This window comes from Convolutriloba macropyga, chromosome 13 (assembly GCF_964194025.1).
Source record: "Convolutriloba macropyga chromosome 13, txConMacr16.3, whole genome shotgun sequence".
In the NCBI taxonomy this organism is placed as follows: Eukaryota; Metazoa; Xenacoelomorpha; order Acoela; family Convolutidae; genus Convolutriloba; species Convolutriloba macropyga.
In genome coordinates, this window is record NC_134480.1 from 4,425,689 (window position 1) to 4,438,204 (window position 12,516).

General features: G+C 32.1%; 1 protein-coding gene across 2 annotated transcripts in view; it reads right to left on the bottom strand.

Moving 5' to 3' along the window:
- Nucleotides 1-7,494, bottom strand: part of LOC142351840 (uncharacterized) — a 13,226-nt gene extending 5,732 nt beyond the window's left edge. Inside the window, exons 1-2 of one of the 2 annotated variants that reach the window (XM_075404054.1) lie at nucleotides 7,195-7,494; nucleotides 6,195-6,440 (exon numbers count right to left, since the gene is read on the bottom strand). In XM_075404054.1, coding sequence (XP_075260169.1) covers nucleotides 6,195-6,440; nucleotides 7,195-7,249 — 301 coding nt within the window. In that variant the 5' untranslated portion in view covers nucleotides 7,250-7,494. Of the gene's footprint in view, nucleotides 1-6,194; nucleotides 6,444-7,194 lie in introns of both variants that reach the window. The other variant, XM_075404053.1, reaches the window with a different exon arrangement.
- Nucleotides 7,495-12,516: the final 5,022 nt, after the last annotated feature.

The following is a 12,516-nucleotide window of genomic DNA, read 5'->3' on the forward strand; positions in this document are numbered from 1 at the left end:
ATTTTTTAATATTTGCTTTTTTTTCTCTTCAGTAGGCCAATTCAATTTACACCATCAACCCCTCAATAAATTTTCAAATAATTAGTGAAACAGTAGTGAACAACCTATGTCTGATAACCAAAAATAAACAGTTTTTTTTGTATGTAAACATGAATTGATTCAAGCAGATTGAAACGATCTTTAAAACAATTTATGAATCTGAAAAAAAACGAGTTTATAAAAAAAGTTGAAAATTAAGATCATTTTTTTTTAAATTTTGTTTTCTGAGTAAAAAGCACTTTCCATATTTCAGGTTTAGGGTCAACTTTTTCCTATTTAATTAAATTGGATAGTTGAAAAAATGAAGAGAAACTTACTGAAGATTTTACTTGTTTTCTCGCATTTTAAGCAGTTGCCGTTTTTTTGTCAGAGAGAAATCAGTCTTGCGTGAACAAAGATTTATCTAGTTGTTCCGACCCCCACTTTAGTGGGGAGGGAGGAACTATATACTCAACTGGGTTTTTTTTGTTCAGTCAATTTTTGCCGATAGATATATTCATCTTAGAGAATTGTGAGTGGTATCATTGAAATGCCCGCTCAGCGTAGAATACGGAATTATTTTTTTTTCGATTTTCGTTTCTGACAGGGAGTTATCGAGGCTTAAAATTTTGTGAACATTCGACTGTTTTTGTTCACATTTTCAGTAATTTTTGCTAAAATTTGGCACAATTTTGCTAATATAATTCAAAATAAGTTAAAATTTTTGACGGCAGAGTGTTGTTGTTACCAATAGAGATGGAAGACCGTTGCTGAATTGATTGATTGAAGTTTTTTGGCTAAAGTTTTTAATAAAATTTTCAAAATTCAAACTTTTTTCATAAAAAATGTCACAAAACTTGCTTTTTTGGTCCACTTTGTTAAAATTTGCCAGACTTAATGACCTAGAAACCTTCAAACAGACTCCCTAATCTGAAGAAGAGCGCTAGTTGCAATTAGGCGCCGTATGAAAGTCTTCTGAAGTTAAAACTTTGCCATTTTTTGCTGATTTAACTCGATAATTATACAGAATGCATCGTTCTTTTTTTTTTTAATATTTGAAGAATTCCACGCAACAATTGGTCTAATTCGCAAACACTTGGAACACTTGTTCGGTTTGCCGGGCGCGCGAAAAAATCAGGGAGAGGCTCGACAATATCATGGATTCTTAGAATCAGAGACTTTTTGGTTTTCATTTTGATGCCGCCTTTTTTCAAAATATTTTGCTTTTGTTTTTTAATGTTAATTACTAACAATATTTTTTATTCGGGGTTCCGTTAATGACAACTCCAATTTATGTAAATTTGCGGCCGAATGTAGATACAGTTTTTTTCAGAGAACCAAAGGGTTTTTATGGCTTTGAAGAAGAGTTTTAGTAAAATTTAACTGAATTCTTGTTTTTGCCTTCAATTGTTATTCTTTTGGCAGTCTGATTTTTAAATTTAACCGCTCAAAGATCTAAATCTCTTCCTCAAGAAAAGCAAGTGAACCTTTTCTATTTATTCGGTAGTTACCTATTGTCTATGGTATTGAAAGAATTGGTTTTAAGAAAATTTCTGTGGTTTTTTGAACTTGTGAATTTTTAATATTATTTTAGTCAACATTTTGCTTATTTCCAGTAAGTACAGTTCAACCTTTCCTCCGTATAGAATACAAACTAATTTTGTGGCCGATTGTTTTAACAGAAGGTTTTCTTTTTTTTTGGTAGTACAAGATTTCATAAAAAATTTTCTCATTTTTGTGCATAATTTCCCTTTTTTGATGTTGTTCTCATTTGTTTCTTTTGTAAACTGTAACATTATTTGACAATCCAACCGAAAAAAACTACACAACATATGAATTTGAACATTTTTTTGTTTTCATAACATATGGTTTCAAGGGCTGCGACACCGTTCTCTTGCAGAAATTCGTAGTGTTTTTTTTTATTTTTGCCCTTTATTTGTTGTTAATTTTTTTGTCATATGCCAAATATTGTGTACTTAAACGTCTAACTGGCCACCTATAGATAAACGATTGAACCTAATATCTGATGTCGGTAAATAGATAATGTTTGTTTTGACTTTCGAATTAAATTTCTAAAAAAAGAGTAATGGTATTCTTCAACTTATCTTTTTGTTCTGGTTTGCGTTTTTTTCGTATTTTACAATGTTGTATGATTTTCGTAAATTAGCCTTATTATTTAGAGTTTTTTCAAATGTTTTGTTGAATCGAACAATAATTTTTCTGTTGTTTAAACGTTTTAAATGATGTCTTCAGGGCTTAGACAATTTGTTTCAGAAGAATTTTGTAAAGTTTTGAAAATTTTCAGTTTTTGTGGTTCTTTTTGTTGTCATTTTGGGATAGTCGTTTTACAAAAAAATGATATGATGATCCAAGGAGACGCAAATGAAGATGTCAAATTCTCGCGGTTAAAATATTATAAATTTAAAGGCTTCAAGACTGTGGTTTCGTAAAATTGTTTGTGAAACTTATTAGTTCAGCTTGTATTTAATGTTATTTTCTAGTCTTATGATTTAGTCTCATTAATAACAATCGCAATTAGTTTTCCGAGTAGTTGCAAGACAAATTGTCTACTCTTTTAATTGAAAGCTTTTGTTGGCAATGAATTTTGAAAATATTTGTTTTTAATAAAAGAGAGATAGATTTTTGAGATCTGCCAATTTTATTTCTGTTAAATTGTAGCTATGCATAGCTATATAAAATTCACAAAATTTATCTTTTGAAATACAATTTTCTCTTCATAGCGGTTTTATTTTCCTCAAATGGTCTTCTTAGAACAACCAGTTTTCATAAAACCAAATTTCATTATTTTTGCAAATTTGCCCCTTTTTTGTAGTTTTTTTGTTTACTTTTCACAGTATCACAATAATGGGCGTCATTTGACTTACAAATGCTGTCACCTGCAAAAATGCAATTGAAGATTTTTATTGTTTTTAGTGATCAGCTGAATGTTTAATTGATTGGGAGGACATCGTTTTCGTGCATAATTTTTCGTACAAATTTATCCTTTTTGCATGTATTTGTCTTTTTGTAGTCGTATGACATATCCTGGATAATGAAAGACCTCAGTCGCTCTCTATTGAGGTATAAAAGACTCTCTCAATGATTTAATTTGATGAGTTATGTTTCCAATCAGTTCGGATTTAAATCTTTTTAAAAGAAAAGCTTTGTTTTAATAAACTTTGCCCCTTTTGCTCATTTCTATTCGGTTTGTCGCCAAGTCGCATTGAGGAAAAGTCCCATATTTTGTTCCAAAAAAAGTGCCGGTTAATCTTCTGAGTATAAACTTGATCTGATGCCATTTTGATTTGGTTATTAGTAGTTTTCAAAAAATGGACAAGGAGTTTTGGTCGTAATTAATATTTGTAACTATTTGATTTTTTTGTCGTCTTTTCTGTTAGTCACATTATGGTGGCCATAGGTCTCATAGGCCCTGTAGAGTAGATTATTTTACTCTTTTAGTTGATTGTTGAGCGATACGTTGATATGTTATTTTTTTTATCTCTTCCTCATTTGGTAGACAATTAAGTGAAAAATGTAGATGAGCGGGGTCGGAACTTAATGTGCAAACGCACATTACCGAGCCTCCTTGTTAAATGTTTCATCATCAAAGTACAGAAATGTAGAGCGTCGTTCTTGGTTTATTTTAAAATGATTGTCTCTTTGAAAATACGCCTGTTGAAATTTTCCTCTCGCAAATTCTCTTTGCTTAGTAATTTTTGACGCACAAGTTTATTATTCGCAGAGAACTTTTTAAAATCAGGCACGACCTCATTAAAATTTTATCAAAAAACATGGGATGATATGAATAAAAGTTTCAACAAACTTGCTTTACCTAGTCCATTTAACAGATTTTGCGTTAATTTCTGACAATTTTTTAATTTAAAAAAAATAATTATTTATTCGAGCGATCTGTTTTCAAATTCAAAAAACGCACTCTCACCACTCAGAAAATCTAAGTGTGCGCATATCGAAACAAAAGTTGTTTAAAAAAATGATGCCGAAATTACGGCTTTTTTCGAGACATCGAAATGTTTCCAAAAATGAATAATTGTTCTCTGATCTTATTTGTTAAGGACTAAATCACTGTTCCGATCCGAAGAACAGAAAGTAAACAAAATTCAATGTGGCTTGCAGCAAAATTGTATTGCAAATTTTTTTATCACTGAAAAGTTTAGAAAATTTTGCCAGAAGGTGGAACAATGATTTTTTCTGTGGCATGTGACGTTCAGACACTGGTTATTAAAGATTAAGATTCTGAACCAAAAATTTCTGACACATCTGTTAGGTTCTTGTCTGATGAAAAAGGAAACAAGGAGAGCACTAGATACAGGATTTATTGTAAGTGTCTGCTTATAATGACCAAAAAACACTGGCAAATTTGTGTGGAGTCATGTTTCAGTCTAGCATTTTTATCACCCTTACATAATGCACAGCTTTCTTTATTTTGAAATCTCCTGACCATAATTGAATTTAACTGTTTAAAGAAAAAGCCGAAAATGATAAAGCTAGCTCCAACGATGGATCAAAAATTGCCTTCGATAGCGATAACCACAATTTTTTATGTAGCAGTTGTTTTTTAAAGTGGTTGTGTTATTGGCTAATTGAAAAGTTTTCAATTTTCAAAAGCGAACCAAACAGAACGCACCAAATTGAATGTCAAATTTTGCTTCCTTTTATAAGATAATTCAATCAAACGTTTCAATAGTTCAATTGACTGAAGTTTGAACTGAAAGTTTGGCCGAAAGTTTGAACTTTTTTTAACTAAACGTGTTTTTGTTGAGTGTTTTGCTTAAAAACCTAAACTGTGGTCGCAGCCTACTAAAATTGAGAGAACAAATTAACCTAAACTGTTCCTAGAAAAACTTGACATAGCTATACACTATAGCTAACTATACTTGTTATAGTATAAACCTATACTTGTTCAACAACGTATACTTGCCTAGAGAGATGAAGCCTTGAGGAACAAGAACAACGAGAAAAGAGTTGATAAGAGATGCACGTACGAGAACTTAGACCAAACGAGAACTGGAGTGCTCTAGGCTTGTCAGTAGGAGTGGGTGGTTTTAATACACTTTTGGGCCATCTTCAAAATAGTTGCACCTGCTTAGACCCACAAAATGGAGAGAAAATCAGAGATTGCAAACGGAAGATAAACACATTACTAGCATCAAACTCCACTAATTCCGCTTCATTCCGCCAATTCTTAAGCATATGTTAACCATTCCGCCGATCCACTCAATTCTTACCATTTTGAGCGGAGAATAGGTGGAAGCGTTCTCTGGGAACCAAAAAATATCACAAATATTGCTATTGAAAATTATTATGATTATCACATGCTAACTTAGGTGCAGTCGTGTTTAATGTTCTTTCTGGAAAATGGAATTTTTGATTTTTTTTGTTTTTGGGCAAATTGTTTACATCATTTAAGCACCCCAGTCGTCTGTTAATTGTATACCGAAACGTTTGCGACTTGTTTGAACTGTTTTTTTAAACTTTTAAACTAGTGACACGTAGCGAAATGTTTCTTAAACTATTTTTGTACGTTTTTGGAAATTTTAAAAAATATTTACATTTTTTCTCTAAATTTACGCTTGGCGCTTTGGTTAACTGCCATTGAACTGGTAGTTTGGTTTTTAGTTGGACATTACTGTTGAATTATATGTGTGAAATAATGCATGTTTTGTAGCTGTCAAATTATCTTTATTAAATTATTAGTTAGTTGTGAAATTATCTATTACAGAGGTGGGGGTTCATTTTCCCGGTCTGAAGCGATACTGGAGCAGAAGGAAATCCATTCTGTGACCGTTGACTTCGGCATCATAGGTTTATCTTGCCGTAATAATTAAAAATTTTTGACAGTGTTTCAAAGAGTTGGTAAGTCCCATAGAGTTGGGTAAGTCTACTTCGCGAGCTGAAATTAGTTGCTATCTTTATTACTATTATTAATGAATTGACTTGCTACCCGGTTTAAGGGATTGACTTAGTTCAAGAAATATACAAGCATAACATTTACCATGATGCTGGTGATAATCAAAACTTACTATTTTTAAATTTAAAACAGATTCCGGTTGTTTGCGGAACAACTAGGTGCTGAAAAAATTTCTGTTTTCGCTGGCGGATAGAACCCTTAAGGTTGAAAAATGAGCCCAAATAAGTTCTGCGTTAATACTACTTACGATATTTGGTGTGTTGTGGTTGTACGGCGCTGTATTTATTGTTAGAGTGGTAATTCTCGTAATTTGTGGAATAAAAACCGTAAACTGTATTTGGCAAACTCCGACTTCCGTCTACTCTTGATCCACTTCCACCTCTGTATCCTGTTCCACCTGATCCACCTGGGTTGCGGTTAGGGTTGAGATTGTTGGAGTTGGAGTGGGGGGAGTAATCGTAATCATAGCCCCCAGCTTGGTAGAAAGCTGCCCCTGCTAAACATTATGAATTGCTTTTCACGAAATCGCCAAAATCGAGCATTTCTTAGGTTTAGAAATGGTCAAAAACAATATCATACCGTTCATAAAAAATAAGGACTTTGAGATCTTTTTTAAAGAAAACTGATCAAAACGATTATTTTAAAGTTTTTTGGACGAAATCTCAAGCTGGGGGCGGGGGGGGGGGAAGGGGGGTTGCGCTTGTGTCAACAAAAAAGGCGCAAAAAATTCATGAGCTTGAGCGCCGTCTGATTAATGAGATTGAACTTGCTTGAATACTTTGGTAAAAATTTACAAGTTCTTATTTGGAACTGTCCTTAAAAAAATCGCTCTAACATAATCCTCGATTGTATGAATCACTATCAACTGATTTTCCGAGAAATTCCAGGCGCGCAAAAAATTGGTGCGAAAATTGGGGTGAGAGTTGAAAGAGCTGATCAAATATTTTCGATCCGAAACTTCTAAAATGCTTCAGGAAAACTCAAAATTAACAATAAGAAATTACAGAAACTCACTCAGCTAAATCTTTAAAAATGACAATTGTCGACACCCGGTTCTGTGTGTAATAATATTTCAGTACTGAATCATAGGATTTCCATTATGATTTTTACTATGGCCAGAGTTCTTATCATGGCACTTTTCAGACATTTCACAGAAAAATTCATAGTAAAATTCTGAATTTCTTATGAACATAATGATTTTTGTGCACAAAAACATTTTTACAATTATTCTGAAAAATAGTTCTCACCTTGAAGAACCAATTCGAAGAGGTTGAAAATGTAAACTAAGATTGAATTTCGCATAGTAAGCTGCAGTCGTCGTTTTTTCGTTTACTTTTCCAGAACAAATGTCGTTTCTTTTTTGTTTCCAAAATAAAGGTCGTTTCTTTTTTGTTTCCAGAATAAATTGAACTTCGTTCTCAGGCGTTGTCTCCAAGTAATCAATCCATTTTCACAATCAATTTAACGTTTGTATCGCAATGAACTAAGAATAAATCATAGTCAAAATGTAGCTCATACGAGTCATCATTTCTGTCTGAAAACGAGAACATTATTGAAATCATTCTCAGATTAATATGCTTCTGTATATATATATTTATATACTTTTATTATCTTGCTGAATTTGTTCAAGATCTTGCCAAACAAGTTTATCGTCGTCTGCAATATGCTGCAGGTTTACCTTCGTGTGGCTAGATGTTAAAAGTTTGCAAAATTTTGCAAGTTTCGCGTCGTCTCACCTGATCTTGCAAAATTGGCCGCGTCTAGTCAAACCTTGCGAGATAAAAATTGTCTCTGAAGATTTCCCAAGATTTGCCTAGTTCTACAAGCTCATGCAAAACGAACATACATTTTCAAATGGAGTTTCAACAAATTTGATCTAAGTATAGATGGCAAATAAACAGACGATTACTGATTATCAACAAGGAGGCTCGGTAATGTGCGATTGCACATAAGGTTCCGACCTCGCTCATCCACAATTTTGGCATAATTGTCTACCAAATGAGGAACAGATAGAAAACCCCCAAAATTCAATTATTTTTCAAAAAAACTTGGTGTATGAACGAAAAGATAGACTCCAAAGCAAATAATTCAGTGGAGTGAAAAATGATGCATTAAATTGATGAGACATGCCAATATTAAGAAAGCGAGTCAAGACGAACAGCAAAATCAAACAACAACTACAACAAACATCAATTACATCAAAAAATTTATGTCCGTTTTAAAAAACAAAACTTAATAACAAATCAAAAGTAGCCTCAAATAAAACTGAAACTAAACAAAATAACTTGTAATTCACCAGAAAAGATATGGGACCATTCCATAATAAGGCTTGGTAACAATTAGACAATAAAGAACAAAAACAGTAAATTTGAAAAATTCGCTTCTTTTTTTAAGAAAACAATTAATTTTCAAAGTAATGAAAACCGTTAGAAATCAACTAAAATATCACATAGGTTCACGACTATCAATTCCGGAGATGGGAATTTAAATCATTCGGTATTCAATTTTCATGCGGTTACAAAAAGATCAACAAATAGACAACAAACAAAAAATCAGTTAAATGTTGCCAGAAAACGCTTTTGAAGACGTAAAGCCAGACGTTAGCCCTCAAAATGTGTTCGATTGCATCTTCTCCGAACACTGAAAAGATAATATGCGACTTCTCATAAATGAAATACGGTAACAAGTAGACAAAAAGGAAAAAAAAGCAAAATTAATTAATAATTGTTTTTTTTCCGAACAAAAAAAATTATTCCAAAGACATGAAAGTCATCAATTACAAAAAGAAATAACTCAATATGTTCGTTTATTTTTGAAACGGAGGCCCTTGCCCTTGAGACCTGCACTTATCCAGAATTTGTCTTCCGTCTACAAAAATAACGTAAAACATGACAAAAATGAAAAATAAATTTAGTTTTGTTTGTGAAAAAACCCGTGTTAAAGCCAATAAAGTCATAACGAATTCATTAAAAACATTAAATCCCCTTGACATCTTTCCCTGTCAACAATATTGTCGTTTTTAGCCTGAAATTAACGAGACTAGGTAACAAACAGACAAAAAAGGAACAAAATCGCAAAGTTAAAAACTGTTTTTTTTTTTCACTTTGGAGAACAATTGTTTTCAAAGTCATGAAAGTCATCATTTATCTTCTAATATCAGAATATCGGTCATCTATTCTTCCGCAAAAAACCAATGAAACCGCGTTTTTGTACAGGAAATTTCGTTTGACTAAAAAGACAAAGTAAAAACCGCAGTTAAAGATAAAATTAAAAAAAAGTTCAATTTAATTGTTCGAGAAAGTATTGTCGAAGCCTTTAAAAGCAGTGTTTATATCTTTAGGGATTTTCTTTTTATTGATTGTGTCTTATTTTTAGCGCCAAAAATGTGATATATGAACTGTCAATAGCGTGATAATGTGACAATATTAGAAAAATGGTAAAACACCTGAAAATGAAAAAAATATGAAGACTAGTATTATCAATGCCAGAAAACCATAACCTAAGGTTTTAAACCGCAATAAAGAATTAATTGGAATTCAATAGAAATAAGAAGCATTCCTCTCTCGCTGACACTAAGCTACAAGCTAACCAAATCTAGAGAAAAATGGAGGCAAAGTTCAATAAGCCATTAATTATTTTAAAATCAAGTTTTTTCAAAAGTCAACATGAACGTAAGCTTTCAAGTATTAAAAGATACAATAATTTGAAGCTAATAAGAAAACGACTTGGACCTTTCGCTAATGAGGTTTGGTTTTAAATGTTATGTTTTTTCATTAATATATTAAAAAGATCGAATTTTTTTTGTAAGAAAGACCGACTGTTTACAATCCGAATTTTTTTTTGGATTGTAACAGTCCAAGATTGGTCCAAAACTATCTCTGCTAATGCTGTTTGTCCAGTAAGAACACTTAACTTTTCAAATATTATAGATATAGATTTTTTGTTATTAGAAAAAGCAAAAATAAATGCTGCGTTCGTGATAATCAACGAGTAATATTAGCAAAAACGGCAAAGTTTTAATTACGGAGTACTCGCAACGGAAGTCGAAATTTAAATAGCCCCCTTTTGAGTCTATAAAGATTGAGTAAGTGGTGTTTGGGTGTATACTTCCTGCAAATTTAATCAAAGTGGACTAAAGAAATTATTTCGTGCTGTTTTTGATGAAAAAATCTGAATTTTGAAAGTTTTTGCCAGAATTTTTCAGAAAAAAATTAAATAAAACACCCAACATTTTTTTCTTTGAAAACAATATCAACAACGCTTTTTAAAAAAAATTAACAAATTTTAGCAAAATTAGAAATTTTAGTCAAAAATTTCGGAAAATGTTAATAAATCCACGGAATTCACTCTATTTTCTCAAAAGTTTAAACCTAGATAACTCCCTGTAAAATACAAAAATCGAAAAAACTTTTTAATTCTATATTCCAAGCTGGACAATTTTTCCAATGACACCGGTCTCAACTCTCTACGACGAATATATCGATCGGCCAAAATAGTCTGGACAAAAAAAACCATTTGAGTATATAGTTCCTCCCCCCCCCTCAAGAAGGGTCGGAACATTAAGAGACAAATCAAGGTCGATTTCTCACAAATTAAGGAACATCATGGAGTGAGTTTTTCCCTGATTTCATTTTGTCTCTTTAATTGAACGTCTTAAATGTTATGTTCCTGTACGTTTTCAGACATTCATATATACTTTTTTTGTTAATTATGTTTTTATCCAATAAATTTTGGAATAGAAGCTTACAAACATGAACTCAGGATTTTTCCCTGAATTTTTCTCGCGACGGTCTGAGTTCTTCGCCTCCTTTTCTTTTTCGTACGGGAACTAGGCATAAACTAGTACACGCACATTATCGCACGTGTCAGTTTTTTTTTTTTGGGGGGGGGGGGGGGGGGGGGTCTGCCGATCCTTTCAAAAAATTAAACAGACTTTTGTCTCTATGTTTGCGAAAAAATAGTTTGCAATAGCAAATTAAAATAATTTAATAATCAAATAGCCGTTTCCGAGCCACCCATTTTTAGCAAGTTCCTGCCACCCTTGACACTTTTTGTGAGGAAATTAGCAGTCTAATTGACTAAATTAATAGTGAACTGTGACAATTGACCAAGAAAGGTAGCAAAACAAATAAATAAATTGATCAAAAAAATTTATAACTTTCCAGGCAACAGACAAATAACGCTTTACATGGAAAAGCATTACTTTTGAACAATTAAGAAATGTTTGCAATTTAAAATTCTGAACCTCCCAATAATAAAAGTTTTGCTGAATTTACGGTAGAAACAAACTCGAGCAACTATTTTTAAGCTATCAATAATAAATGAAAGATCGTTTCAACTAAGATAGTTCAAATATATTTATGAGGCCAGCAAATTTTTCTCAATTATGCATTTTTAATAGCATGTATAGTACTGTTTGCTATATTTAACATGATTAAATTTGACAAAAATGACGCTTTCCTCGTTAATATTTCAAAAATACTGCTTTCGTACCGTACAGTATGCAATTTGGGTGTTTAATTCATTACGAAAAGATAAAATACAAAATGTTAAAAAAATTAGGCCGAAAGAGTATGAAATTTATATGGGTTAGTGGAAAAATGAAAAAAGTGCTCTGAGAAAAATGAATTCTTTTTATACCTAGAGTCAATTAAAGCAATTCAGGCTAATTTAGTTGTCTACCAGAAGAAGAAAAATGAGAAAAAAGCTAATAATTGCATAACATTTCGAGGCGAAAAAATAATTGTTCATTAAATTTGAAGATTTTCACCATGTTTTTGAGATATCGAGCTGTGAAGGAAGCAAATTTCATTTCACTCACAAAATTCAGTTTACAATTGAATTTTATCCATTTATTTTCTTAAATTACCGCCTGTCAAAAAAAAACGTCACGTAAGATGCTTAATATATAAATCCATTATGGCTTGAAAGCGATAACTGTAAAATTTGATGCTGAGATTTGTTGTTTTTCATTCGCGGAAAATGACTTTTGCCTGTTAATTAATTGTTTTTATGCATTTAATTGCCCGTAGACTTGCAAAAAAGGTGCTGAATATGTTAAAAAATGTGCACAAATATTTTTGCACTATCACAAACTCCGAGCGAAATTAACTTGATTGTTAGCGAGGACATTTTGAAGGAAACCGTTTGCTAAAGTTAACCAGCGTTTCCCATTAAGCAACTTCATCAGATCTTATTCAGGAAATCTTTATAACTATAAATTGCCGAGACTTAAAAGAGGTCAGCAATTCTTCTTTAGAATTTTCTTTTTCCAGCAGTTCTTTTTCCAGAAGAGGCCAGCAGTTCTTTTTTCATTTCCCAGCAATTTGGTGTCATAATTGGCAATTATACCCCCACTTTTTTGCATTGTACATCCAAACCATTTTTAGGGGAGTATTCGTTAGAACTGAGTGGCACACTATAAGCCCAATTTGTTCGCTCATAAATATTATATGTAGGACTTTTATCCATTTGTTAACCCTAATTGGAACCAGGATGAAAATTTACGCTGATATGTAGACAATTTATTCTGAAGTGCAATTAAAACATGCACGTGTTCGTTATGAAAA